Source organism: Solea senegalensis, linkage group LG7 (genome assembly GCF_019176455.1).
Source record: "Solea senegalensis isolate Sse05_10M linkage group LG7, IFAPA_SoseM_1, whole genome shotgun sequence".
Lineage (NCBI taxonomy): Eukaryota > Metazoa > Chordata > Actinopteri > Pleuronectiformes > Soleidae > Solea > Solea senegalensis.
The window spans coordinates 10975263-10998165 of NC_058027.1; the positions used below are offsets into that span (position 1 = coordinate 10975263).

General features: G+C 40.0%; 3 protein-coding genes across 6 annotated transcripts; 1 reads left to right on the forward strand and 2 right to left on the reverse strand.

Moving 5' to 3' along the window:
- The first annotated feature begins 1962 nt into the window (after nucleotides 1-1962).
- cpeb1b (cytoplasmic polyadenylation element binding protein 1b) lies at nucleotides 1963-13176 on the forward strand. 4 transcript variants are annotated; one of them, XM_044030620.1, is made up of 12 exons: nucleotides 1963-2042; nucleotides 2303-2474; nucleotides 5761-5985; nucleotides 7149-7378; nucleotides 7565-7820; nucleotides 7942-8055; nucleotides 8806-8910; nucleotides 9358-9494; nucleotides 10082-10280; nucleotides 10651-10745; nucleotides 11537-11617; nucleotides 11729-13176. In XM_044030620.1, exons 1-12 carry the CDS (start codon nucleotides 2028-2030, stop codon nucleotides 11837-11839), a joined length of 1740 nt encoding a protein of 579 aa, XP_043886555.1. In that variant the 5' UTR covers nucleotides 1963-2027; the 3' UTR covers nucleotides 11840-13176. The 4 variants fall into 4 exon arrangements, with proteins under 4 accessions (XP_043886555.1, XP_043886556.1, XP_043886557.1 ...); XM_044030621.1 differs by having other exon boundaries at nucleotides 8806-8895; XM_044030622.1 differs by having other exon boundaries at nucleotides 2303-2423.
- Nucleotides 13177-15291: 2115 nt separating this feature from the next.
- Nucleotides 15292-20387, reverse strand: rps17 (ribosomal protein S17). Its single transcript, XM_044030648.1, has 5 exons — nucleotides 20308-20387; nucleotides 19119-19270; nucleotides 16639-16744; nucleotides 15569-15634; nucleotides 15292-15416 (listed from the first exon to the last, which is right to left on the reverse strand). Exons 1-5 carry the CDS (start codon nucleotides 20308-20310, stop codon nucleotides 15339-15341), a joined length of 405 nt encoding a protein of 134 aa, XP_043886583.1. The 5' UTR covers nucleotides 20311-20387; the 3' UTR covers nucleotides 15292-15338.
- A 710-nt stretch (nucleotides 20388-21097) lies between these two features.
- LOC122772510 (radial spoke head protein 3 homolog) lies at nucleotides 21098-22248 on the reverse strand. Its single transcript, XM_044030649.1, has 2 exons — nucleotides 22218-22248; nucleotides 21098-22134 (listed from the first exon to the last, which is right to left on the reverse strand). The coding sequence occupies exon 2, from the start codon at nucleotides 22035-22037 to the stop codon at nucleotides 21222-21224; it is 816 nt and encodes a 271-aa protein (XP_043886584.1). The 5' UTR covers nucleotides 22038-22134; nucleotides 22218-22248; the 3' UTR covers nucleotides 21098-21221.
- Nucleotides 22249-22903: the final 655 nt, after the last annotated feature.

Sequence of the window (22903 nt, forward strand, 5' to 3'; positions counted from 1 at the left end):
TACAGGACCTTGAAATAATGTATGTTGTGATTTGGCACTATACAAATAAAATGATTGAAATTGGACATGCTAAATTGACCATAGGTGTGAGTGAGTGTAGAGTGGATGGCACAGCGCCGCTTGTGTGGAGGATAAAGTAGTAGTTGATGAATGTGTGAGTGAATTGGATGGACGAATTCAAAAATAAATAATAAAAAAAGAGCAGACGGTCTGTGTGTCTGTCTGTGTGGAGAGAGGTGTAATGTTGCCCTCCACAGTTCTTTATTACATTTCAAAGTCATTCACTGCTGCTCCTTTCATCATCAAAGAAATGTAATACTTTGATGTCCAAAAAAAAGATGTTAGTTCATATTTTGGACCAAGATCACTAATGATGAAAGGATCATAATATCACCCATTTATTAACTGACAATCTGTTAGTCCATCTGTTAATGGTAAACTGTCAACAAGTGGCTTCACAGGATTCAAAGTTTGGGAGAAACAGATATACCACTAAAAAAAAGTTGTGCCAATAGGAAAGGATACACGAGACAAAGTAACATGCACAAGTCAGTTGAAGCCCTAGATGTGGATACTGCACAATACCATCCATCCATTCATCTTCTACCGCTGGATATTATATATTTATATTGAGGAAGAAATAACAGGAATCTCTCATCAGGAGAATTATGCAGCACACCAATTACCACAGTTATAAAGTCTTCCTGGTAAGAAAAACATTTACTACATCTCCTTTATTCCCACTGCCATAACTATCTTAAAAAACCATAAGCAATTAAGGTGCACTGTGCCATTTTACACATTATGTTTTTCTGTGCTAAGTTAGTTTACGTTGTGTATTTATTTAACTTCTTACATAAACAGGTATATTTGAGTTTGCATATGAAGATTTTCCATCTTTCCTGACAAATGTTTTTTCTGATTTTGATAATAAGCTAATACATCACAATGTTTTTGTTCATTATGTTTTTGGAAGGTTACTAGAATCAAATACATTAATGCAATAGAGTCAAAAGTAACTAAGAGTTTAAATAAGACATAGTATAAATACACATATCTCAAAATTGTTTTTATATTCTGAGTGGGGGCCACACAGTTGGTGAAGAGGTTGGCCTTTCTGCATGGAGTTAGCTATGTCCACCTGATTGCTTCCTCATCCTCTTCAATTACAGTTTAAAGTTCTCCTGCATTCTCTTTCTTTTATCTACATCCTCATTCCTTAATTGTAAATCAAACCTGGCAGTTACTAGTCTTCGTCTGAGAGAACTGAGAGATGTCATGTTACCCACCACAGTTTAAAGTTCTTAATCTCAGTTCAAAGCTCTTCAATGCGGTTTACTAAAAGGTAGAAAAAGGCATCTTTGTGTCCATGGAATTTCCATACTTTGAAGTTTAAATAAAAGAAAAGGAACCATCCAAAAGTCATCCAGCATTTTGCTAGCTGTTCTGTACAGAGGAAGTTGCTGAAAGGTACTGCTCTATTTCCTTAATGAACACAAAACAAAGACAAAAACTGCATAAACCCTTAGATAGATAGATAATTGTAATTATCAAAATCCCTTTTGTATGTTTCTGTAATGGTTAATACACCAGTATGAAGAAGTTCTTTAACTGAAATTATTATTGTTATACATGAATGTTATGCTCAAAGAGGCCCAGAGTTGGGTGAATTCAGTTTTTGCCAAACAAATAACAATAACATTTTTAGTTTTAAAAGGATTTATATTTGTATTTTACCCCACAGCATCATTTGGGAAGCACTGCATGTGTATAAAAAATGGCAGGAAAAACAAACAGAATCAACAGATAGATAGTCATGTGTGAGGCACGTGATCTTTACTTTAGCGGTCTGCTTTGATGTGGAGCACGTGAGCAGACGGGAGCTGTCCACCCACTCTAATTCGCCGAGCACACGTTCAGTAAATTGGGACTAATTAGCAGGTTAGCAGACTTCATAAATATGACCTGCTGCTACAGCAGTTAGTCGTTATTAATGTGACATTTCTCACAGACTCGCAGTTCTGAACATGGCATTTTCCCTGGTGAGTTAAAAAGAAAATTCAATGACTGCGTTGAGTTGAATTGTCTTTGGGCTAACTTTAATGTTAGCGTTTGACCTTTAGAGTCAGAAAACCAACAGCGCCACCTTTATTTCAAGAAATGACCAGAACGATTGAAAAGTAATGTTTTCTCACTCTGTCCTCTCGTGTCCTGTCTCCCCGGCTTGTGCCACGTCCCCCGGGGTTAACTCCTGAACAACATCCACGCAGAGCTAACCTGTCCCCATGTGTCTATCCTACAGAGAAACGACCCCCGCAGGCCGGAGAGCCCGGACACCGAGTCCCCGGCCCTGTCCACCTGCAGCAACGCTGACATCTTCCGCAGGATGAACACCATGCTGGGCAACGCTCTGGATTTTACGGGTGTGTGCACTACACCCAATAACGCCAAGGGAAAAGCAGAGCTGCTGTGTGGTAAGGTGTCACACTTGTGTTTCACACTAGAGGAACAGGTGGACTACGTACGTTTACATGCAGGATAAAGAGGCTTTATTTTAGTTTGTTCACGTGAACTAAAGTCAAAGGTATGAGCGAGTCGGACAGTTTAACGGCAAGAGGACTAGCTTAATTTAATGTCATGTAGTCATGATCAACAACAAAGACACAAACGGGGCCTCTTCACAGAGGGACCAAGAAGTTGGATGAAACCTTGAATCCCCAGGGGCAATTTGTTTTGAGAAGTATACAAATAATAAAATACAACATCCACTTAACCCAGTGTCATTTGCTGTTAAATGTGTCATGGAAGACTATTTGGGAAGGTTTTTTTTTGGGATTACCATGTTTTCAGAAAAAGTGACATGCAACTGGTTAACGTGCCTGTAAAATCATTAATGTCAGAAGTAGAGGTTATGCAGGAGTCCCAATACCTGCAATTAAAAAAACAACCAAAAACACTGTAGTCTAGAGTTTGTCACCATTAGTCTAAAGTGGAACAACTGTGGAAAAAACCCACAAGGTTGATGATGCTGTGCACAAACATTACATATAACAATTTGCTTGATATTGCAAGGATGAAAGAACATAAACACTTTGAACACTAGTCACTTACACTCACCTACAACTTTATTAGGTATGCGTGACACCTAATAAAGTGTCAGGAGTTGTGCTCAGTGAGGTTGTTGTTCTACAGCCCATCTGCTTCAAAGTTCTGTGAGATTAAAAAATGGTCTTGTTCATAATTTGGTTGCAACAGGTGGTCTTTGCCAACCCTAGAGCTGTTTGTGTGTAAATCTGCAGTTTCTGAAATACTCAGACCAGCTAGTCTGGCACCAACAGCCACTCCACATTCAAAGACACTGAAATCACCTTTCTTCATTATGATGCTCAGTCTGAACTTCAGCAGGTTGTCTTGACCATGTATACATTCCTTCAGTTAATCTGCAGTTTTTTAAAAATGTAATGTAAATTTTCTAAGTCTGTCCTTGGTAATGACTTTTAAAAGTCTGTCCTTGGTAATGTTTTCTTCTGAAAATGTGATCAGTTAATCAGTTCCCTGTGTATTCTCTGAAGGCTTAATGACACTAACCAAATGAAGGCTTGCTGTTTGAATCTAAAAATATATATTTTTATAAATATTCCAATTTAATCAATCTTGGCCCAGATAATGGTGACAGGAAATTTTAATATTGCCCCTTGCCTAGTCACAATACTGTTCCAGTCGGTCTTTTATTGAGGTTCTGACTGTAAACATCTTTGTTAATTTTCTTAATGCTGCTAATGTTATAAATATATATGTTTTTTAATAGTATAATGTTGCCCAATTAAACTGTAGAAAGATGCATACAGAGGAAAAAATGCATAAAAAGTTGAGTGAAATGCATGAGTCATTGTCACATTATGTCAGAGGCACAGGAATGATTTCAGCGTCACACTATCCTTGATCACAGTAACAGCAGTGATGATAGTCATTTTATAAATTGGCTGCAAAAGCAAAAACTTACTGCTTGGTTACAATGGCACCTCTGGTGAGATGACAGGTTATTTGATGTGATGTGTGTAATTTACCCCAGTATAATTGAAATTGCCTAATATGGAGGACAGGTCCTGAAAGTCTCAAGATGTGCTGAAATGATTAGTCTGAATCGGATCATTCCTTTTCCGAGGCAAAATATTTAAATTCTCAAATGAGTAAATGTAATTTTCTGCCAGTGAGGAAGTTTAAAACCAAAAGTGAAGTACCTTTTTTTTTTTTTAACTTAAATCAATCTTTAATTGTCTAATGCATTTTTTTTTTCATAATTTTTAATGATTTGATCACTGTTTTGGCCATAGCACCAAGCCACTGTATTTGTTTTGTACTGGACAACTGATCAATGAGACTTTTGAAGACTTCACCTTTGGTGCTGATTTAATAAAATAAAAAATGATTGCTTAACTTTTGTTGTATCCACACATTTATACCACAAAGCTGTAAAAGACCTTGAATCTGAGTAAAAATATTCAGACTCTATTTTAATACGTTGGATGTATTGGACAAGTTACATCACCATAGAAGCCATTTCACTTTTTCAGGCAGAACTTCCATCTGTTAAATCTCCTTCTCCTTGTCCCGATCACTTGGGTGCCAATAGCTGATTCATGGTGCATCGTCTTCTGCAGCATTGCAGCATTTCATAGGGTTTTTTTTTTTTACCCGAGGAGTGTGTTTTGCCAAGATTTAAGCTCAGCACCCTGCCTGTGTCCTTTCCCTTAATAGTTAATTAGTTTAAAGCGTGTCTGCACTTGACCACCAGATTTGTTTTAGATGATATGGATGTTATACTCGGTTCTCTGCTCAGTTTGACATGAGTGGCAGTACAACACGAGTGTTGAACTTTTAAGTGGCACAAAAAAATGGATGTTAAGCTTAACATCTGGTGTGGCATCTCTGCCCCATCTACCCCTGCTTAGGTTCTGCTGAATCAGGGGCATTGCTGGAAGCTTTCCAGGCCTGGAGAGGGCAGGGAGGAGCTGTCGGTGCAAATCTCTGCGTCCTCAACATCTGATCAGTCAGCTGATTTGTCTCAGTTAGGCTTTGCATGTCTGTTACTTCCCTGTTTGTTTGCAAAAATCACAGGTATTTACAACCATAGTGTAGTTTGATTTAAAATTTATCATGGCATCCTCATGTCTGTAGTACTTTTAAAGTTTGCTGAGTCATTTGCTCCCATGCTGCCCCCACCATGCTGATGTAGCTCTGCCCCTCTCCTCTCTCCCTCCCTGCCTCTGTCAGCTCGTTCAGGAAACGAGGCTAGACACAATCTAAGCAGCAGCAGCAGTAGCAGCAGCTGTAACTGCCTTCCCACCGCCTCAGACGTGCTATGCCTACCAGAGAGGGGGGAGTACTTCTATCAACAAGCCAATAGCTCTGACAGGAATTTTTCATTACACACTTGTTAAGCAAGGAGGTGGGGGAGCGCTGATGTCATTAGCAGGGGTGTGTGAGTGCATCAGCAGCCATGTCACATGCTGCTAGGTGGGTCAGTGATGCAGACGGAGATGCATGGCAGTTGCACCAGGCACAGAAGCAGCAGGTTAGCTCTCCTGTCAGCCAGGGTAGGGGGAGATATGGTGATGAGAAAAGTTTGTCTTTAGCTACCTTTTCTAAACAGACTTGTGTAATGTTTTCAATGTAGTGTAGACTGAACCAACATTTGTTTTCTAACACTTCCTCTTCTCTCTTACTAAATCGCTGAACTGGATCTTGGACAAAAAACAGAGTCGGAATTGGCTGCAGTGGGCAGTAGAAGGATGCTCTTCCCCAACTGTGGTGGCATGCCCGGTTCCCAGGAGATGTCATCCAGGGGCTCACCCGGTGTCAACGACCTGGGCCTGGGCCTCCAGTCTCTACGTTTGTCCGGCTGGGACAGACCCTGGAGCAACCAGGAGACGGAATTGCATTCCATTTCCTCTCCCTCCCAGGTTGACACCAGCTCACCCTCCAGTAAGTACCAGGCCTTTTGAATACCTCAGTGTGTCTTAGGATTCACAGTAAAACCTGTAGCTTTGTTATGCTTATGTTTTATATCGCATAATGTACCAGAGTCAGGTTGGTATTTTCCCCAGGAGTTTAAACTCGTGGCCCCATTGTTTGCATGACAGACATTGTAACATCTGTGAGGTCATGTGCCTTGATTTGTCGCCCTTGTTTGTATTGAAGCATGTTGTCATTAACAGCAGTGTGTGTGGGAACAGGCTATAGCGTCACTAGGGAGGATGATGTAGCAGTTTTGCTTTGCTGCATCTCTAGTCATCCAGCAAGAACAAAAACAACAGTGACGCTACTTTTGGCTCCTTTTAAACATTTATCAGCTTGTCCTACATGCTAGTTTCAAACTACCAAACTATATTACCCACTGAATACAACAATGATGCAAGAATGGAGAGTTCATTTTTGGAGAAATGAGTCCCTCTTACCAAGAAAATGTGTGGAGTAAAGCTGACATTTTTGACATTATCTGTCTTTGTCCCATTTTTGTTCTAAACCATTTCAGGAGCTGTAGTTTTATCACTGCATGTCCAAACTGACCTGACATAACTTCATTTAGCACTTTCTAAACTGGGCCCACGACTAAGTAGGACAGAGCTTTGAATGCAGCCTACAGCTGAATAATCCCCTCAGAGCCTCATGGTCACTGTCACAGGCCGTGCTCTACCCATCTGTCACAGTTGCAGCTGACTCACTGGGTTCATCAGGACGGTAGATGATGCTGGTTATTTATTTGAGGAATTGGACTTTTAGGACCGGTGTTGGATGAAAGCCTTTCGATAAGGGAAAAATATATAGCTTATGTAGATGTTTTCATTAGTTCTAAAATGTGAAAGTGAAAATGCTTCAATGTGGTATTGGCAGTCGGCTTGCATATCAAGTCTCCTCTGCGACAGTGTTGGAAACGATGTTTTATTGCATTTTTTTCGCTTCTCATACTGACAATTGTCAAGTTTTCTACAGTCAAAGAAATGTATACATTTTACACTTGGCACATCTGTTTTTTCTCTCTGGTCATGCTCTTGCTAAAGGGAACTGCCTCAGTGACTTGCTCAGATCTCACTGAAAGTACTTTCTCTTCATGAGTGCTGTTAATGAGCTAATTGTCATTTCTACAGTGCTTGGTATACTGAACAGTCCCTTAAGTAGCATCCTTGGGAAGCCACCAGGCTACCTGCCGCCGGAGTCGTTGAACATGACTGCCGATTTCCTGGAGAATTTCCCCAGCATGGCTCGCATGGCAAACCGACTGGACTCGAGCTCTTTTTTGGACTCTCGCTCCAGCAGTCCTGAAGACTCTGAGACTAGTGGCTTCAGCTCAGGCTCAGACCACCTCTGTGATATGCTGGTGAGGCACAACACACTTCATTCTGTAACTGCTGTTTTGTGTTTAATAATATCCATGTTACAATAAACTAAACCGTACCTGTACTGGTTGACATGTCAACCATTTCTGATTCATTCAAATTTGGCTTTTCATGTTAGTTTCCAAGTCCTTGTTAATGGTAAACTGTCTGGACATGTTTCTCTTCAGTCAACCTTGCGGATTTCCCCTCCCCTGCCTTATCTCGCATCAAGCATGCAGAAGGATCTGCTGCGTATGAGCTCTCGTCTGGACCCCCAGGACTCCAGCTCTCCACTCACCCCTCCATCCAGTGCCAGTCCCTCCTCTGTTGCCATTTCTCACCGCTGGCGTTCTGGCTCTCCATGGCCTGGTGCTGATGTGCTCGACCAGTCAGATGATGCGTTCAGCATTGAGAGGGAAGCCCGCTTGCACAGACAGGCTGCGGGTAAATAATAAAACAATTGGCATTATTGTAGATATTTAACCTTCACTTTTCCCATATCTCAATGTCAAAAGTGTACAGAATGACTTGTGCATTTTGGCTAACGTTTTTCTCTACACTTTAGCCGTTAATGAGGCCACATTCACCTGGAGTGGTCAGCTGCCTCCAAGAAGTAATAAGGACCCTCTGTATTCCTGCAAGGTCTTCCTTGGTGGCGTTCCCTGGGACATCACAGAAGGCAAGTGCTGCTGCCAACATGTAGTCTGCTTCATTTCTGAATGCCAGACCAGCTTTTTGAGATACAGTGTAGTGGCTAGCAGCCTTTAAGTGACTGTGCTTAAGTCCATACATACATATTCAAGCACATGAATGTGCAAGAACTGAACAATGTGTAGTAGAACAAATTACTTTTGTAATAACCTCAAAGGTGGGTTCAGAATCTTATGTACAAAGAGTATGTACTATCCTGACAAGTGTAGCCAAGGATGTAACTAGCACTACTTGTCCTGCTAATCAGAACAGGTTATTGTTGCACATTATCAAACAGCATAGACTATCAGAGATAACAAGCACCTGTTTGTGGAGCAGGAAGTCACAGCATCTGTGCACACTGCCATCTTAATGCTGTTTTATTGTTCAAAGCAGGGATTGTTTAAAGCACTTGATTTGAAGCAGAAAATAAATGTATTAATCTGGAGAATAATTTCTTGAGCAATGGACCTTTTGCATGGCAGACATTTTATGGGTCACTCTGGGGGTTTTAAGAAAAAAAGTAATGATGGCTGAGTTCACTGTCGCTCAGTTTCAGACTATATGCCAACTGTCACGGTCATGATGTCCATGAACTGAACATCCGTTGTGAAATGTCTCCTGTGAAAAGTGGAAATTTAGCACTTCTCATTGTTTTCATTTTCCAAACATACAAACAATTTTGAATATTCTATGTCATCTCTGACATACTGTTTCAAATGAGTTGATTTTATTTCAGCTGGTCTGATCAACACCTTCAGTGGTTATGGTCCACTTACTGTGGAGTGGCCGGGTAAGGATGGAAAGCACCCTCGCTGTCCTCCCAAAGGTAATGTGGCCAAAGGTAATGAAAAGTTGGTAGGCAATATTTTTCTTCTGGTTTTCAAGGTAGCACTGTGGTGGACACATGGCATGCTGGTGAGTTTTACAGTGGTTATGTAGACATTGGTAAAATGGTGATTCTGGGCATTATTGGTGCATAAATCATGGTGCTAGAAGTGGGCAGAGGATGGGGAAGAATACCTCCTACTTCAGTGACAACACTGTTTGAGGTTTTCCTTAGTATTGGTCAAATGTTCTATTAAGTGTTTGATTGTCATCCTCTATGATACAGGTTTCCTGCTTCATGTGGTTCATAAACATTTTATTCATATAACCAGCCTTAATCTATAAAGCATGCATTTTAAGCCAATGATGCACATGTGGATTTCTTAAATATATAATTACAGTGCAGGCTACTAAAAAAGAACCAACTTGGTGCTGTCCTTAAACATGTCACTGTGATTTATAGGTTACGTGTACCTGATTTTTGACAACGAGAAGTCTGTACGGGCATTGCTCCATGCCTGTTCCCAAGATCCTTTTCACCCGGAGGACAACAGGGAGTACTATTTCAAGATGTCCAGCCGCAGAATGAGATGCAAAGATGTGAGTGGAACCCAAAAACACAAGGCACAATTATGCACTGCAACATACACACATCTGCATCTCAAGTAATACAATGCAGTCTTGCAAAAATACTTGATCTGGTCAGAAATATTACCTGTAAGTACTATTACATACAATTATTTGATTGCTGAAGCATTCCTTTGACTTTTGTATAGCAGACAAATGGCAATCAACCAGTTTATCAGCAGATTAATGGACATTTTTTGTACTTTCTGATTATTGTACATTGTAACAAAACAAAGGTATTAATAGCATTTATTGTTTTTTAAAAATTGATAAATTCTCATCTTCACTAGTCATGGTTCCTACAGGAAGAACTCTATATTAAAGATCCATTAGAAAAACATAATGACACAAATGTGGTACAGAAAATTAAAATTACAATTCTGACTATTTCAGATTATCTTGCATTTGAACTAGTTAGTTCAGTTTAACGAAAAGCAAAAAAATCTATCTCAAATGTTATCACAATGTTTCCGAAGTATCTGCGTTTAGAACGCTGGAGGGGACAAAAATGATTTGCCAGGTTTTCTGTTTAGACGCTTGTGTCTGTCCTGCTGATTCAGGTGCAGGTCATTCCCTGGGTGATCTCTGACAGTAACTACGTGCGCTGCCCTGCCCAGCGCCTGGACCCCAGCAAGACAGTGTTTGTTGGTGCGCTGCATGGCATGCTGAACGCTGAGGCACTGGCCAACATCATGAATGACCTGTTCGGAGGAGTGATGTATGCTGGCATCGACACGGACAAGCACAAGTACCCCATAGGTGAGATGCCTTAATGAGATTAATTTTAGATGATTCAACTCGGTGACAAAAGAAGGCATAAATGAACGTTGCAGTGTTGACCTTGTTAGCCACTACTGCCCATGTTGGTCATTGGCTTGTACAGTATATGCTCAACCATCACTGACTACAGCCCTTGTTTGTGCATCTTCACATGTAATGAAGTTGTGCTTGTGCTGCTGTTAAGATCAAACGTAACAATTTGATCGATGCATTTTTCTCAATCAACGTCACTGTATTCATATAGTGTCCAGGATTGTGAAAGCAGTCATAATATCCTTTGTTAATGCATACCCACAGAAATATTTTTTTACAGAGGACCTGAATTGTATTTGACTTTTCTCATGTACAGGCTCTGGACGTGTCACTTTTAACAATCAGCGCAGTTATCTGAAGGCTGTGTGTGCAGCATTTGTGGAGATTAAAACACCCAAGTTTACAAAGAAGGTAAGATGAGCATTTGTCCACAACAGCAGCAGTAATGGTGATTTCTTTTTAGCAAGTACAATTTTTGAATTGAAGGTCTTTGCTTGAAATTACAAAAATATCTATTAACTTTTAAATCACAAGATGTTTTCCATCCACTGGTTTTAACTTGACCAACATCCACTGATGCATTTGCTCCAAGATAAATAGTGTTATGAGGAAATTGAAATGTTTAAAATGACACATTACATTTGCTTCCATCTTTTCCACTGTTTTGACGTGTGATTGACTTGTAATCTTGTATTTTCTTGTCCTTTTTTTCACAGCTTAAGTCAAAATGGGTGCTTAATACTGTAAAGTAATATAGTAAATCCAAGGCAATGCACTATTAGAACTGGGCAGTAATTCAATAACAATGTATATTGTGATAGAATGGTCTTTATCAATGTAATAAAGGTTCATTATAGTGATGAAGGAGTTTAAAACAAATTGATTTCTTCAACTTTTCCTAGGGAACAAAACCTAATCTTTCTGACATTTTCTGGCAATTGACTGATTTTAAAGTTTTTATCCTACATTTGACCATAGTGCCCAGCTCCAGCCTTCATTTGGAAAGATACCTTTACAAATTAAGTTCTCATGATTACAATACAACTGTATGTGGTCATCCTTTTTTTTTAATTAGAAATGAATTTTAAAAAATCATTGCATTTTTCTTTTGAGACATTGAGTTAGAGTTTTGTTGTAGATTGAAACTTTCTTCCTCCTCACTGTGACTGCTGTATACTCAACATTGTGGCTCTTTCCCTCAGGTCCAGATTGACCCTTATCTGGAAGACTCCATGTGTCAAGTTTGCCTTCGCCAACCAGGACCTTTCTTCTGCAGAGACCAGGTGAGAGAAAATGCTTTCAACAAAGTTTGTAGCAGCAGACGGCAGCCAGACTACAAATCATCATAGATGTCCTGTTGGGTCAAGGTAGCTTAAAAACGGTCTCGTCTCCAGGCCTGCTTCAAGTACTACTGCCGCTCTTGCTGGCACTGGCAGCACTCCATGGACATCTTGAGCAACCACCGGCCCCTCATGCGCAACCAGAAGAACAGAGATTCCAGCTAGAGCAGATGGATCCAAACACTCTGAAGGGCCAGAGGAGGAGGAGCCCCTCTGTAAGGGGCACGGCTGCCCGCCAAGGAGAGCACGAGTGCCAGACCTCCCTCAGTACGAGGGCACATGGCACTCCACCAGGCACTGGGGATCTCACTGTAGAAAATGTTCACTTTTGCACTTGCTACATTTTTGCTGTTGTTCACAGTGGCACTATGCACAGTGACCTTATTGGGAGAGACGAGGGGGCCCTTCACACTTATGCATTTTCCCAGACTTGTGGCCAGACAGAAATATATGGGAGTCAGCCCAAAGTTAAGAAGTGGATGAAAATGCCATTTCTTTTTTTTTCCTTTTTTTTCTTTCCTTTTTTTTTTTATGTGTTGCATAGTGAAGAGCAATCACGCAAGTCTCATTGCCGTTCATTGGCAAATGCCATACAGTGCCTTTAGATTTTTATTTTTCCCTGCTTCCCCTACCCCCAGTTGGCATCCGTTTTTCCTGTGCAAGTCAACTGGTGTTTCTTACTTTTGGGAGTTGAATGTTGGGCTTCATTTAACCAGTCGCATTTCAGACATTTTTACGCAGTTTTTTACTAATTTGTACACAAACGGTTTTAAGTCATGACATGAAAATTTTGAACAGAATTCTACCAGGTGGCTGTTTATGGGAAAACCCCCCTTTTATTTTTCTTTTTTTCCTCATAATTATCTGTGGCTATTTTCTTTTTAAATTCGCCCTCCCAAATTTCAACTGAATGGGCACTAAATGTTGGAAGTACTACTTTCACTTGCTTTGTTATATTAAATGTATGTAACATTAGTACTTGATATCATCAACTGGCAATCTGTCGTCCCTCAAGCATCTTGATGGATCCTGTTGATAAGAGTGAATGAACATTTGATCGTACATAGTTTTGATTTTTGCACTTTTTAATTTGCACGTGTGGACAGGTGGCAGTGGTTTTTAATCACTTTTGTACATCAGCAGGGGGACACGCCTATGTTGGAACAGCTGCTTGTTTCCTGTTGAATGTAAGAACTTCCACTTAGCTGTTGATAAATTATCAATCTATCGGAGCTTGAGTAGACCCTAGTAAATGATGCCATGCTTTCTTATCCCATTCTGCCTTCCTGTTCTGGTTGGACACGAATACGTAACAAGCTGTGTGCCAAAGACGAAATGTCTTTTCTTTAACCATTAGGTTTGTCATGCTGAGCTTGTTGTCACGGAGCCCAGCTGCTTTTTAGAGTTTTGAAAGTCTACCTCATTGTGGTCTGCCAAGTTTGTTGCTACTTACAGTTGTGGAGTATGTTCAGGTTGGGCACAATAAAGGTGTTTAAGCATTACTGGCTGTGTCTGGATTCTATTTCATGCAATTGTATTTGAGTTCTTTTTCAAAGTCTAAGTTGGTACTTTTGCAAATACAAGCTCAAAGTTAAATAATTTAAGTTTGCAGTCAGACATTAAGATGCTCTCAATCCCTCATGTTGAGTCATTTGCAAAAAACATGGGTCAGATTTATTTTACCGCTGCAGTGATGCAGTCTGTTACCTTCTAGTTCTGAATCTCAGTTCTAACAGGCTTGTGTGTATGTGGTGGTTTTCTCCCTGTACTCCTGCTTCTTAAATTCAAAGACCTTCAGATTATGTTTAGGTTATTTTTAAGACTTTGAAATCTGTTCAGCTAAAATGTAAGTAGACAACTACACAACTTGAGTGTGAGCCATTAGTATCAGCAGTTTTCTTAAACATCTGGGGCCTTGTTTGATGGGGAAACGTGCGGCCCTTCATGGAAACTCTGATCCATGCGTACAAACGGGTGGAGAAACTAACTCCGATGGCAGGGTGAATTACCAGAAACTAAAATTTAAATTACTGCTCACAAGGATTTGTTTGCAAACCGACGAGACATTTTTAAACAAACATACCTGCGCGATACTCCCTGAAATGCGCACCAACATGCACAGTCAAATTAGATATTGCAAGATAAAATTTAAACGCATGCTGTAATTAAATACTTTAGTGGTATGACACACATTCTCTGAGATAAGGTAAACTGGACAGATTACGTTTGCACAGATCCAGATTCTTGTGCTTCCACTGAAAAGATTGGATTGAATTTTCCACAAACATTTATGTTTTGTTTTGGTTTTGAGTTTAATTTTATTCCATTTTTTTAAACTGCAAAGAATGTAACCGTGATAACGCACTGTTTTAATCAAATGTACTATGATTTGTGAAAGGAAACTGACATTGGACGTGTATGGTTTTATAAATCAGAATATTGGTGTTTAAGCACTTTGAGGCCCCATTTTAAAAACCCATTTTGTAAAACTCTGATTTTTTTAAAAAACAACAACTTGGGAGTTGGGAAGACAAAGCAATTTTAAAACTTACAACAGTTTGCTTATTTACAAACTTGTGTTAGGCTCCATATTTACCAGTCTGGTTTGTTGATTAGAATTTGCTTATAGTAACTGTAATTTGAAACAATTGTTTAATCCTTTAACAATTAACCCTTAGAACACAGCATTTTGGCTGCTTTTTTCCATTACTATGTTTAAACATACAGTATATACAGAGGGTATAAGAATGTGCAATATAGTGTCTTGTATCCCTCTTTTCAGCACAACCTAGGCAATCTGATGAAAAAAAAAAAATCATTTTGACAGCTACAGTCGTAAAAGTTTGGGCACCCCTCTAAGATTTCATGATAATTTGCTCTAACTTTATAAAAGATCACAGCAACAAGATTTGATTTTCTACAGAGATGTAGAGTTTTGAGTGTTTTCCAGACCAAATTTCTTAGAGTAGCATTGCATAGTTTCATTATGATAAAATTAAATGTAAGCAATGATATGTGCAAATGAGCAACCTTTTAATCATTAATTTCAAGATCTGTAAGGATTTATAGCTGACAGGTTGCAGCACAAAGCTCATGAGACCTTCCGTTCCAAAGACAGGTGGAGCCATGTGACAGCGTGGCAACATTCATCTAAACAACTCAGCATCTAAACAACTCTCAGCATCTAAACAACTCTCCACTGACCCAAAAACTAAGATAATTCATTATCATGAATTAGAAGGGTACAAGAAAATATCAAGAAGGTTTGGACTGTCTGTCTCCACAGTTAGAAATGAAGTGCAGAAATGGAAGGCCACAAGAACAGTCCTTGTGAAGGAAAGATGTGGTAGGCCAAATAAAAATACAGGAAAGGCACAGGCGAAGGATGGTTAGAATGGTCACAGAAAACTACAAGAACACCTGGCTACTGATGGTGTAGTTGTTTATCTTTCCACAATCCAGCGTACTTTGCACCAGGAAAATCTTGTCGGAAGGTTGATGCGCAAAAAGCCTTTCCTGAGTGTTCGTCACAAGAAGAGTCGCATGAGGTATGCAAAAGCAAATCTGGACAAGACAAGCATTTTGGAAAAAAATACTGTGGTCAGATGAGACTAAGATGGAGTTATTTGGGCACATTTTATTGAGAGGCTTATGACACATGATTCTAAAGTCCTCGTGGTGTTTTGAAGTTCATTCCAATAGTTGGCTGAGTGACTTGAAGATTGGGAAGGCCACCGAAATCCTACAAGAGGAATAAAAAAGTTGATTTGCCAAAATCAATATCTGGATTTTAGATTGCTGGTCTAAATAACATAGAAATGTTTGTTATGACAACACTTTATATATGAAGACAAACACATACATCCTCAGAGAAATAATAAATGTTTCCTTTACCAGCATCTTGAGCATTTCCTTCGTGTCTGGATCCACCTCGATGAGCTCCTGGTCCAGAGCAGAGATCTGGACGATGAGAAAGAAAAGAGTGGAGGATTTATGAGCTGTACTGTAGCCAGACACCAGGGCAGTGATTGAGATGCTTTGGCTTCAGGAGGACTGTCATGTTGCGCCTCTTTTTATATACACTCTGTGGAATATTAAAATATTGAAAAAAAAATTTTTCATAAATCCTCCTCTTCAGTGTTAGAGGATGGGACAGACAGTAAATTTGCTGGGTGAAGCTCATAAGTAAGAATACACTGAATAGGGACAATTCCTCTGGTTGCAAAAATAATGCAGTTTGACCAGTAGTGAAAGGGTAAAATGAGCCGCCTCCTCCTCCTTGATTTACAACACTTTCCTGAGCGGTTAATGGTCTCTATCTCTAGTTTCAGTTCCTTTTCAAAAGAACATTGTTTCAATTTTGTAGATGTTTTCATTTAGAGGAAAATAGATGAAAAGACAGAGTATGGTACATATGAGTGGACACCAATGTGATTGACAGCCGATAACATCCAGATATCAGCTGGAGCGTTGCTGCAGGACACGTCTGAATTTCAGGTTGCAAAATCTCAAAATGGCACCAGTCAAATAGCAAATCCAGAGGCTTCAAAATAAGAGTTCAGATTTTATGGGTTGGTAAAGTAAATACCAATAACTGGAATGTTTCTTTGTATTTCTAATCCGACCAACACATGATCCAGTGATCATCTTTCTGCTACAACAATTAAGGTAAAACCGAGAGTGATTTCACGATTGGTTGAGGAAAGAGTATTGATGTGACACTCAATCCCACAACTCAGCCTCATGATCACTACTGTGTAGACTTCAAGTCCCCAGCATAAGAATGTAGTGGCTAAATGATAGAAAACAAGTCAGGCATCGTCATCAACACCAAACCTACAGTTGCAGGCCACAAGCTTAGAAATGATCCTCATCAAGAACTGTTCTTTGGATGGAGTTTCCAACCTGACAGAATAGCTTTGCATGAAGCTCAGATCATCAGAGAAAGAAGCGTGTGAACAAACCTCTGGGACATAGTTGTCCCTCCTCTCTCTTTCCTCCTCCTGCAGTTTGATGGAGATTCCTCTGACTGGACCACGCTGGATCCGCTTCATCAAGTGTGTCACATACCTAACCAACAAACAGGGAAATGTGGTTAAAAAGTTGAGACTGAGGACAAACAACAAACACACACGTTTTTTCAGTTAGCTGTTTAAATGTAAACAAAGCTGTTCAGCATTTAAGATCTGCTTAGTACGCATGACGGAGACGAGGAGCCGTCAAATACAGACACATTGTAATCTACAAAGCAAACGGTTATACAACAAACAAAAGGCCAGATCACCAGAGTTATCAAGCATAGAAAGTACAGTGTTTCAACACACTCTGCTGACTCACTTCACTCACTCCCTCTGACATTAATCCTGAAAGTTCAAGGCTACGTCAAAGAGAACATCGTCTCTGATGACTGGACAAATACAGGACAGTTATAACCAAACATTAATACTGTTATCAAGTTCTTCATTTAGCCTGGATATTGTGCAGGTTTCTGTGTATATATGAAGAATGATTCTCTCATAATAGCTTTTTTCCATCTCATTATTGTTATTATTGAGACTTCAACAGAGACGACGCCTGATATCTTTAGGTTATTGCAGAAACCAGCGTCTTTATAATGATGTGCCATAGGATACTGCAGGATGCCAGTTCTTATAGAATGTTTATGTTCGGCCAATCATCAATCTTTACTATTACCAATTAAACAGTTCATACAATTTGTATACAAAGGCAATGATGCCAACGTTAAAACATCTTGAATTGAGCAGCTGCAATTTGAAAAATTCCAACCGATGCATCGCAAACACCCCCATGCGCTCTCGTCAAAGCCCCGCCTTCAAAACACAACAACATATCTTAACCAAAATAAACAACAGAGCAGGTGGACAGTTCAGTCAGTGACAGATACACCAGACAAACCCAATGCATTAAGTCCAAACGAAATGATAAGACTTGCTTTTATCAATACAGACTCATTTATTTACTGTAAAAGAAAAACAAAAGCACTGACTCAAGCTTTAATACAGTGATGGAAATAACCTCAGCCATCACATGTGGCAGTAATAATTTACTGCTCAGCATTTTAATGTTACAAGCATTAGTGTTTTATACTTAATTCACTTAAACACTGCTGGTATCAAAACCCCCGCAGACTTCCATTTTACAGTTTTAGGACTACTCAGCTCTACTCCACTCAGTTTGTTGCAGGCACGTAGTTTTCCATTATTATAGTACTTAGTACTGGACGGGGTCTTTGTAGCACGGCTGCACAAAACTTATTTTCGTTTTATGTGCGGCACAAACACACAAACTATGAGCAAATCAGTTATTTTCAGTGTACTGAATCGAATCAGTTGATTAAAAAGATTAGCTGAGTACTTCCTGCATGACTGGAGCACAGAATCTGTCTGACACAGTCACTGAACTGAAATATGGCTGAACAGGTTTTGATTCAGCTCATGATTGCCGGGTAGTGGCAGTGCTAACCCTAACCCACTAAATACACCAGCTAAATATTGAGATGTTTCCAGATCTGATCTACAGTTCACAATTTTGGTTTGATTCTTGTGTCGGACGTCACGCTCATGACTCTTCCAGTGACGACACTCTCTGACCAATCAGTGGACGGCGGCCTGTTGACATCACATTTTAGTATCGGCTCAGCTCGCTTGGAATCGCACCAGAAAAGGGACCAAAAAAAGCACCAGGTATTAGAGTAGAGTTGAACCGAGCCGTGCTAGAACTGTATAATAGAAAAACGTACCATGTTCTCAAAGGACGACTCAAGATCCATATTCCAACTCTTTCAACATTTCTTTCACGTTTCTCATAACTCATGATCTTAAGTTGTCTAAAGATTTGTTTCACCTTATTCATGTTTCAGAGAACCAGGGATAATTCTAAAGGTCTCATTTTACTAGCGTAGCTGTTAAGTTTCACCTTCCCTATGTTAGTCATGATGTTGAACGCATCACTCCATATCACCACAGATACAAAAACAAAACACTGCTATACTGAGAAACAGTAGTTTGAAACCATTAGCTGTTTGACTGTAACCATCAGTTGTTTATATAGAAAAGTTACACACTAGAATTTTAAAGAGAAAAGTAATGGATGATTAAATCCAGAAGGCAGCAGTAATGCTGTCATTAAACATCACTACCAACCAACCAAGAATACATAAAGATAAAAGGCCTGTTTAGATTCATCATTACCATCTCCACACTCACTACAACTGACAGATCAGCTCAAACCAGCCTGTAATCTGATTACAGTGGAGACTGTGAAATTACTGTGAAACCAAGAATCCATTTCTCACTGAGAAGTGAAGTTAGACATCGAGACGAGTCAAAATCAACAAAACTAATAAAACACAAATCAGGTGTGAACATGTCAACATCAACTCACACACACAAAAACAGCAGCAAAAATGTTTCATGCCACTTACCCTGCAATTTTGTTGCGCAGAGGTTTGCTGGGGATGATGGCGATCTCCTCACACACCCTCTTGTTGACGTGGAAGTCATTGCCCAGACGTGTGTAGTATTTTTCAATGATGACCCTGGCGGCCTTCTTCACTGTCTTGGTCCTGACACGACCCTGAAGAGAAGACGGAGACAAATCAGTCTCATTCAGTGGAGGCGCAGAATAATTCACACAAATCAAACCAACCACAATGTTGAACAGGGAAGTTACTAAACATGGCAGCAACTGTCCAAAATCAATTAAAATATTTTTTCTTTAATATACGACTTGTTCTGTTGCTTCTGAACAGCAGTTACACAGCGAGGCTCATTTTACTATACAGGCTGTCAACATTACGACTTTCATTAAGACCAATAATTACAGAAATAAACAATCTTACCAAAAACATATTTGACTTTCCTTGGTGAAATTAAGTCTTAAATAATTTTGTAGATAATCTGATTCTAAGATTCCTGGAACCTAGTACAATATAAGTATTTAACTGCAATGCAATGTAACCACTTAAATTAAATACATTAACAAGAATGAGCAATAGCAATGGAAGAGTGGAATAAAGTTATATCAATATTTATCTACTCTTCTGCTTCATTTACTATTGACGTCTGAAGTTCTATTTAAAGCCTCAAATAAAAACACGTTCATATTTAACAAACGTTTAAGTGTGACTGCCAAAATAATATAAAATTAAAGCTAAAAAGCTCGACTAACTGGACAATTCAATGTAAAAGACGGGGGTGGGGGGTTCTTGATTTTAAACTTAATACCGACAAAATATCCTGTAAACATGTATTTGAAACTGTATATTTTCACATTGTAACATAGTCTATGCAATGCTGTAATTATGGTGGCTGCACGAAAGACACCTGAACGTAAAGATAAGCCGAAACAACCCGGTTAACCGGGTTTTGTTTATATGTTCACATAGACTGGTGTTCGTGCGGCTAGTGCCTTGTTCACTACCATAACAGTAGCATCAGTCCTGCTTTAGCTTTACGTTATTTGACCAAAGTGCGTCGAAATGCGATGTAATGAGGTCCTTGAGTGATATATGTCCGGGCCGATGCTTGAAAATGTTGTCTGAAAACACACACACGGAGGATTACAGACGATTGTAAGCTCTGCTAAAGTGAAGAGTTCGTCCTGTTACCCACCATGTTGGCTCGGACCGGTTAAAGAGAGGCGTGGTCTGTGTCGTTCAGGAAGTTTATACTCTGCAGCTGCTCAGTCACACCACACAAAAGGGCAACATCGCCCACTAGCGGAGGGAGGAGAAAGTTGCATCTGAAGGAAAAAAATGGAGAAAACACTATTTCCGAAGTATATGTACAATAATAAAATTAATTATTATTAAATAACGTATTGTTGTTATTAACAACAATACGTTGTTTATTTATTTATTTATTTATAAGCACCTTTTGGACACTGGACAATTGGACAACACAGTAAACGAAAATGGAATAGTGAAATTACGCGTAAGCTATTTTGAACCATACACAATTATCTGTGTATTACAAAACACAGATAATTAATGTTTATGTAAATGATCAGTCCTGTATTCTTGTGTTCTTTCCGATCAGAGTCGTCTGGTGCCACAGAAGAATATCAGAATTTAGAATTTCTCGAGGCAAGAATTCTGCCTTGGTAATAATCCAAGAGGTTAGAGGAGAATGACGAGACTGGAAAGGCAACAGTAACTCAAATAACCACGTGTTTCACCTAAAGTATGAAGAAGACCATCTTTGAACGGACAACTCATGGAGCCTCATGTGTCTCCCATGCATTCACATGAAATATACACACTTTCATGTTGAAGTTAAAGTTGGAAACGTTTTTATTGACACAACCACAGTGAACACACCGTGCTCAGGGGGCAGTTCTGCGTTGGCTGCAGGAGGTCAGTCTGTATCTAGTCAACACAGTTGTCCCTGTCATCAAACGTCCACAACTGGACATCACCACCGAGGACACTTTCTGCAACATCCATCTTTTACAGTGAAACATTCATTCGTGCCTCGGACTCATCTGTCAACATGTTCTAGCATCTCCTCGTGCTTCATGCTCAATTTCAATTTAGTCTGGACCTCATCTGGGCAACACTGTGGATAATAGTGTCCAGCACCTGTCTCGCTGTGTTTCTCTTCTCTAAATTGTTGTAAACCTCAGCCATCAGATGTGGCAAGAAATTAATCTCAATATCCCTCTCCACCGTGTCATAGAAATAGCCGTCGTTTCTGAGTGAGATGAAGGCCGCAGGAACAAGATCGGCCAGGTACTGCAGAGTGTACGCACGGGCAGCAATCTTCTCAGCGGTCTCTCCTTCTTTCTTCAGCACGTCGCTCTGCTGTGCCATCCTTCTTTCTTGCTCCTCCCTGCGCCGGCCCTCTTGCTCCTGCAGTCGCTGCGCCTCTGCCTGCTCATTACTTAGGAGGTCTAGTAAAGCTCCCTGCTGCTCCCTCACGCAGGCCAGCTCCTCCTCCTCCATCACCTCCATGACAGAGAGCTCTATCGTCTTACCCACCAGGATCTCCACCACTGGCTTCACATCTATTTCAAAGTCAATCAAGTCCTTCTCCTCCAACTGTATTGCAACATCATTGCCCGTTTTGGCAGGTATGACGATGGCCGGTATGTCTGGTAAAGTGTCCGTCTGGCATTCAGTACCCGGAGCCACTTTGACATCGTCCCATTTTTCAAAATAAGGATGCGTTTGTACTTCAATGTCTTTTTTGCGCGGAGTCTTGAGTCTGTTCCTGGCACGTTTCCGACCTCTCCTCCTCATCTCCCTCTGCTTGTGTATTTCAGCAGGGATTGGTTGACCTGTAGCTGGTAGAATGTGTTGAACAGCACCAGTGTTTGTGCTGACAATACAGCAGTTGTACATCTTCCCATAATGACTGAGGTCGTGCTCCGGTGCTGGTTTGAGGCAGTCCTCCGCGGGTCTCGGGTGACTGGAGAAGCTGTAGATTCCATTTGGAAGTCTGTGGTGTGAAGAAAAAGCCATGTGAGCCACAAACTATCACGAACCAGCAGACAGTTGTTTGTCGACGGTGGTTGAACTCACTCGCTCAGTGGCTTCAGTGTAGTATATACTGATCATTCAAGACTCAATGATGAGGTCACCACTTTTAAGCCTTTGAAGTTCCAGTGTTCTCAATCCGAGGACACGTTTGACCTGCATGTGTTTAATCCAGATACCGTGGTTGCTACAGCAACCCATTTACGAGGCAATTAAAGGCAGCGGTGAGTGGTGTACGTCTGCATTCATTTTCAAAAGGGAAAATAGCAGTTAAGTTGAATATTTCAAATAATTAAATAAAAGTTCAGACATCCTTAACAAGGCAAATGTTTTTGGACCGGATAGGTATGGATACCTAATTTAGCATGGAATAAAATACTGTGCTGACTCCTCATTTACACTATTACGCCTGTGTTTGTCCGTCTGGAAGCTGCATAACACTATGGATTTCAATGTAAGATGTAAGAATTCAGATTCAAACAATTGTTGGCCTTGTGCTTCGTCTGTTCATTCAAACCTTTTAGTTGTTGATCACAACCAATTCATTTTATTTTTTTGTCACTTGCATTTTCACAGATCAGAATTCTTTACTTTAGTCCACCTTAAACACAATTTATGTGTTAATAATTTTACAACTTGCAAACGCAAACAGCATCATCTTCATAAATTCACCACTTCACTTAAGTCAGGAAACTAAGCATCAGGAGAAACAGGTAAAAATCACGTCACAA